Genomic DNA, 6,481 nt, shown 5'->3' on the forward strand with positions numbered 1-6,481 from the left:
TTTGTGATCTGACCTTTCGTTACCTCCTTTTGTGTTACCTCACTTTGTGTGACTTTACATTGCGTTTGTTTACTTTGTTGACATCACCCTGCGGGACCTCACTTTTGTATAACCTCACCTCACCTTGCGGAACCTCAGTTTGTCTTACCTCACCTTGCGGAACCTCATTTTTGTGTGACTTCAGCTTGCGTTACTTTACCTTGTGTGGCATCGACTTTCGTGACCTTACTTTAATGACATCACCCTGCGGGACCTCACTTTGTATTACCTCACTTTCCGGAACCTCAGTTTGTCTTACCTCACCTTGCGTTACTTCACCTTGCGTGACCTCGCCTTGCGTGACCTCACCTTGCGTTACTTAACCTTTTGTGACCTGACCTTTCGTAACCTCCTTTTGTGTTACCTCACATTGCGTTTCTTTACCTTGCCTTACCTCTCTTTGTGTGACCTCAGCCTGCATCACCTCACTTTGTATAACCTCATCTTGCGGAACCTCACTTTGTGTGACCTCAGCTTGCGTTACTTTACCTTGTGTGAACTGTCTTTGTGAGACCTCACGTCGCAGTACCTCACCTTGCGTGTTCTCACTTTGTGTAACCACACCTTGTCTAACCTCACTTTATGTTATCTCATTTTGCAGAACCTCAACTTCCGCGAGCCCAACTTGAATGACCTTACCTTACTTGGCCACAACTTGCGTGAGCCCATCTTGCGGATCTCACCTTGTGTGACCTCAACTGTCCTTAACTCCTTAACTCATCTTGCGTGACCTAAACTGTTAAATGTTATCAAATTAAAACGGCAAATATATACAAAATGATAGAAACTTGCAACTACATTAAGAAACACTTAGATAAGGCTAGAAATAAGAAAGAATATACGAACAGGAAAAATAAAACATTTTAGTCTAAAAAAAAAAAAATAAAAAAAAAAGAGAAAGGTTGTTAGATTCGTTAAATAGTATAAATAGCGATAGACGGGCATCCCACCCGGTACAAGCAATAAAAAATGAAATATGAATGCGTAGTATGAGGAAGGGAAGTGCGAGAGGTATGAATGATAGAACTGGAATGAATCAGGCTCGAGTAGATAGAGGCTACGACAATGTTGGAGGAACTAGGATTTAAAAAAAAAATAAAAAAAAATAAAAAAAAACAAACGAGAGAAATATTTATAGTTGAGGCTGTTTAAAAGAGGCACGTCTTTCAAACATAGTCTTTTAGTTCCTATAATCTATTTTTTTATATTAAATATTTTTCAAGACTAAAATTATATTTATTAAAAATAATATTTATTTAAAATTAATATTTATTTAAAATAAATATTATTTTGGTCTAATAAAGTACTAAAATAAATTGTGCTGTTCATAGCGTTTTGTTATGATCTAAATAATTAATTGTAAATCAGCATAGCATTTCACTTTTCGAATAACCTCGTTCTAATTATAGAAATAAACGAATGCATAAAGCATTATTAAGAAGTCTTGAAAAAACGATTGAAATAGAATCGATGATCTTTAAATGAAATTATTAATTGGCAACTTTTTCAAATCAATCCACAAAATTATGAATTCCGGATGTCAACAATTTCATTTTTGTATTTTCGTAACTTTTTTTTGGACAAAAGCTCATTATTGGGCGTTTCATGGCCAAAAATGGGCATTCCCCTTATTAGGTAATCTAAATAAAATTGTGGACACGTCATTCTTGACATGTAATTTCCAGTTACAGAATTGATCTACGTATATCTCGAAGAACTTCATATCGGCTTATTTATTTCAGTGTTCTTTGTCATAAATTGTGCTCAAATAGCACGTAGTAACGCCGTGCTGCGAAACCCTCGAGAATCGAAAAATAACAAAACTCACAGAGAAGACTAAGAGAAAACTGTTTAGTTTAAGTCAAGAAAACGGTTTCATCGTTGTAGATAATAAAACAGTTGCTCGTCGCGACGCCCACTGCTACCGGAGATCAAAAGACTTTAAGTATATGAAAGAGTATGAAGTATGAAAGTGCGAGAGGAATAAATGCGAGCACTTATATGAATCAGGCTCAATGTCAGCACAGGCTCGGATCATGTTGGAGGTACTAGACTAAAAAAGCCTACCGTGACCGTTCGCGCGACCTATCCTTGCGCGACCTCACTTTGTGTGACATTCAGATCGTAGGCGAGCACTTATACATCCTCCTTAGAGGCGAAAAAAAAGAAAAATTATGCACATCTTTAGACGAATAATTGCTGTTAATCAAAATATTCATCTTTTAAACGCATTTTTAACTTAATTAACTTTTCTTTAACATGAAAAGTGTTTAGTTTGAGTTTTGACAAACTAGTCGTAGGGTCATGGCATGGCAAATGCATTTTGAGCATTTCGTCTTCGTTTTTTTGCCTTCATTTCTTGGACATACGTACGTAGCACCTTTATTATGATTGCGATCGGCTTCATTCAGAAATAGATTCTTGGTCCTGAATTGTTATTCAGGACCAAGAAGAGACCGGTGCGCATAGTCACCGGTGTCATGTAACCCAAATGTTAATAATTCAAATATTAAAAAGTTGTGAGCCTGAAAACTTGCTCTCGGGTGCATGACACCCCACGCGTTTATAGAAATTTTTATTAATGAATTTAAAAATTATACTTGAATTACGCTATCATAGGCCCTTACAAGTTTAGTGTATATCAGCTGTACTAAACCTTAGCTCTGCCAGAAAATCTCAAAAACGGCTGAGAGAGATTTATTGACATATTCAGATTTCTTACCTGAAAACTGCAGTCCTATAACAGGACTCGGCAGCCCTTGCAACTAGAACAACCAGGTTTTCTATTTAAAAGCAGGTGTTCAACGTTGTATGCGAAGCCGTAGCGCGATCAATTGCATTTTTAAATATAGTCCAACATTAATTGTAAAATGGTTTGACCCAAGCCTCGATAGATGGCGTTGGGATCGAATTAGATCGCGATGTGAAACTATATATTTTTTTTTTATGTTTTTTGTGAAACGACATTATTAATATATATCAGTATGTCCTCGTTAATAGTGAGTGCTGTATTTTACTCGTTCACCAGGACCCTTGAAAAATTAATACAACAAAGTACTGATAACGAGCTTTGTCGCTGAAAACGAGCGTCGAGCGGCTGCATGAGGCCGCACCTTTCTCAGATCGGAGATAATGTTTTGAAGAAGTTGTAAAGATAAGTTTTTTAGGTATGGCGGCCCATTTTTTAGATTTATCGTAGATAAGTTTTTTAGATTCGTAGATTCGGAATAAATGCAGTGCAAAACCAATCAGAGGAGTGTTAAAGCTTTTTTTTTTGTGATTCGTGGTAATCTTCTTGGGCATCCCCTTCCTCGGGTGAGAGATCGGTTAGTGTTAGACTTTTTCTGACCGAACCTGAACCGCCGTACTACGTCATCCGCACTTTTGTGTAGGTGTATGGCTATGTGTTTCAATCCTTCATACACCGAACGCGAAGGAGTTTTCAACCTAGTTGAATATGTGACTATTAAGTGAAGCAGTGTTGTGTGTACAATGATAACTTCTACGGCGAATTTATGACACAAAATATTTGAAATAATGGGTTTTGCTATTAGGTACTATTTTCACAGGAAGTGAAGAAAAATCCAAAAATATTAAGGTGGGTTTTTGGTTAAGAAAGAAAATGAAATGATTAATTGTAAAAGACATATTTAATTCCTCACTACATGTTGGTGGCATCATATTTCATACACCCAATTCAATTACAATGTGTATGGTTTATGTTATCGGTTATAGTACGTTTTGTTTTTTTACAGGGGGAGAATATAAATAAAACAAACATACATTTAGAAAATTCGCTAGAGTATATGTACTTTTATAATATTACAACACAAAACTGTAAGTTATTCCTTATTTTGAAATTGGACGGTTTCAGACCAGCTGATATAGAAGTATTCGGTACATGTAAATAAGGCCGTTTGCATATGCCTGCTTGCGAAAATGCGCTCGAGAAAAAGGTAAGCATAATCACATAATACAACATTAATCTGAAGACTTATAGTTCTTCCTGTAAACTTGTGAGATGTTTATACTACAGTTATTGACAATTGAGACGTTTGTTCCTTGAAAGATTGCGATGAAATCGAGTAACACTTTCATACAGATGATGACGTATGGCAGGTATAACGTAGGTTTACGAAGCTTTAACAATACCTGTTACATTAATGTATGTTTATTTAATAAAAAAATATGTTATACTGAAGAATATTCACGTGGAAAAATATAAAAAAATCTGTATAACTAGGTAAATAGAATCTGTTCGATGTCGTCTCACCGGCACCGCAGCCGGGTCTAGATGGACCCGTGGGTGATGTCCAGGTTCTCTATGGTCTCCGTGATGCGCATAGAGTTCCAGTTGTTGAACTTCTTCGAAGGGTACTTGTAGTACTTGCCGAACGAGGGCTCGGCGAACTTGGAGTATCGTATCCACTCCACCTCCTCTTTCTTCCATTCCTTGGGATCGATGAAAAACAGAATGTTACGAATCCACTGAGGCACAAATTTATCCAAGTAGAAGAACCGCTTGCGATAGACCTTGTGCGTCTCTACGTAGTTGCCGCTCTTGCCGGAGAGCCAGTCCGGGAGCCTGCGGATAATAAGCAGCATGCAGCATCATTACAGTTATAATACCACCCTGTATACGTAGGTTTAAGCATTGATGACCACGTAAGCCCATTGCAATGACTTGATGCCAATATTTAAAATCTTGATTTCAACAAAATATTTTCATTCACTATTTGATACCTAAGTTGTGAGTACATTTGATTGTTTCTTGTTCCTGTCTCTCAGCTGTCAGTATACCGGGGGAGTACTCACTGGCTGAGGTAACGCAGTGTCCAGCGGTACGTGTTGGTGAAGAAGGAGGCGCGCGTGGGATTGAATTGCGGGAAGTCCTCCATGAGGCCCACCATCGACGCCAGCGCCGCCGCCGTCAGCCCCGCCTGGTAGCCGTCGATCATCACCACGAACCCCTTGTTGATGTTCTCCCAGTTCGGCCTCTTTTGCACCGTGCGAGGGAAATCTGCAAATGTTTTAATGTCGAACAAATTTTTTTTCTACTCATTCACGCACCGACATTCAGTTCGGAGACTATACTTCGATAATCATGCAACTATACATAATATTAAAAGTACCTAATACATTACTATGGTATGGTATGGTTAACTAATAAATATACTTATTTTAAATATATTTAATATACATAGATTGATTCATATCTACATTTAAGACGAAACAACAGGTCAACATGCGGTGGATTTGACTGAACCTACGATCTAGCAGTCAGTAGTACCCCTACGCTTCCAGGCCACTGTCCAGTTAATTTTCTTTTTGGTATTATTATTTCTACATAGAAAATGGGTACTCTGGGTAGAACTGAAAGATAAGAAGAGGTGTCATAGCTCACGCGTGCCCCCCGCCTGCGCCAGACCGACGTTCGACTTCCAGAAGAACGTGCCGGGCACCGCCGCCTGCAACGAGACGCGACACATGAAGACACATACATAAGCACCGGTATCATAAATAAAGACTGTGTCCCAAATGATATTATAACTTTCGTGCGGCCGATTCGTAATTATTGGATACAACGGTTTATTCACGCGTACAGGGACCACCCGATTAGGTTGAGACCCAAACGATGTCCTTAATCTTGAGCTTAAGCGGGAGGGTAGTAGTAAGTCGAACTGATGTTAGTGAATTCTGATATCTTAACCAGGCGTCAGTAAACCGTTGTACACAATAATGATTTGTTTTCGCCAGTGAGATAGGTAAACACGAGGGCACCGTACTGACCCGAGCGGGTGCGAGCGCGCCGAGCAGGCAGACCAGCGCGACGAGCTTGGCGGCCATGTTCACAGTGAGCGGCGGCACCACACATCTCCTATATTTATGCTAGCCCCGCTAGCCGGCGTGACGCACTCCATTGTCTCCGCTTTGCGCCACCACGGTGCCACAGCATCACTACATGTACGTCACATTGCCGGAACAATGTACACCAAAAGGCCTGTGTGCAACTCGGTTTTAGGATTCCGTACCGTTCCGCAATGCCATCGGTCCGTCACCAGGCTAAACGGTGATAGCACAGATGATAAATTTTTGCCTCTCCTTAAAAATAAATTCCAAAAACGTGGGAAAATAAACAAAACTGTTACGGTTATTTTATAGGTACTCATAAACTTACGAGTCATTTAACCATCTTTAGTCTATTTATACGGAGCCCTCAGTGTCGCGAGCCCGGCTCTGCCGACGTGTTTCAGTAACGTGCGTCGGCAGCGGCTCCTATCAGACGGAGCAGTTTGTTCTCGTCTGTATTGCTACACACGCCATTGCAATGCATGTTTTAATTTGTACACTTGTGTAAATGTCGACAGGTGAGCACAGCCCTTATTGCTCCGACATGAACGTGCTAGTCACGGACCCAGTGTTGACAATATGCTAAAAATCA

At 39.6% G+C, this 6,481-nt stretch overlaps 1 protein-coding gene across 1 annotated transcript; it reads right to left on the reverse strand.

Annotated features, from left to right (window-relative positions):
- Positions 1–3,988: 3,988 nt before the first annotated feature.
- On the reverse strand, positions 3,989–6,095 carry LOC113496028. The gene is made up of 3 exons (XM_026875082.1): positions 5,444–6,095; positions 4,855–5,059; positions 3,989–4,624 (listed from the first exon to the last, which is right to left on the reverse strand). Exons 1-3 carry the CDS (start codon positions 5,526–5,528, stop codon positions 4,330–4,332), a joined length of 585 nt encoding a protein of 194 aa, XP_026730883.1. The 5' UTR covers positions 5,529–6,095; the 3' UTR covers positions 3,989–4,329.
- Positions 6,096–6,481: the final 386 nt, after the last annotated feature.

The sequence above is a fragment of the Trichoplusia ni genome, chromosome 7, assembly GCF_003590095.1.
Source record: "Trichoplusia ni isolate ovarian cell line Hi5 chromosome 7, tn1, whole genome shotgun sequence".
NCBI lineage: Eukaryota > Metazoa > Arthropoda > Insecta > Lepidoptera > Noctuidae > Trichoplusia > Trichoplusia ni.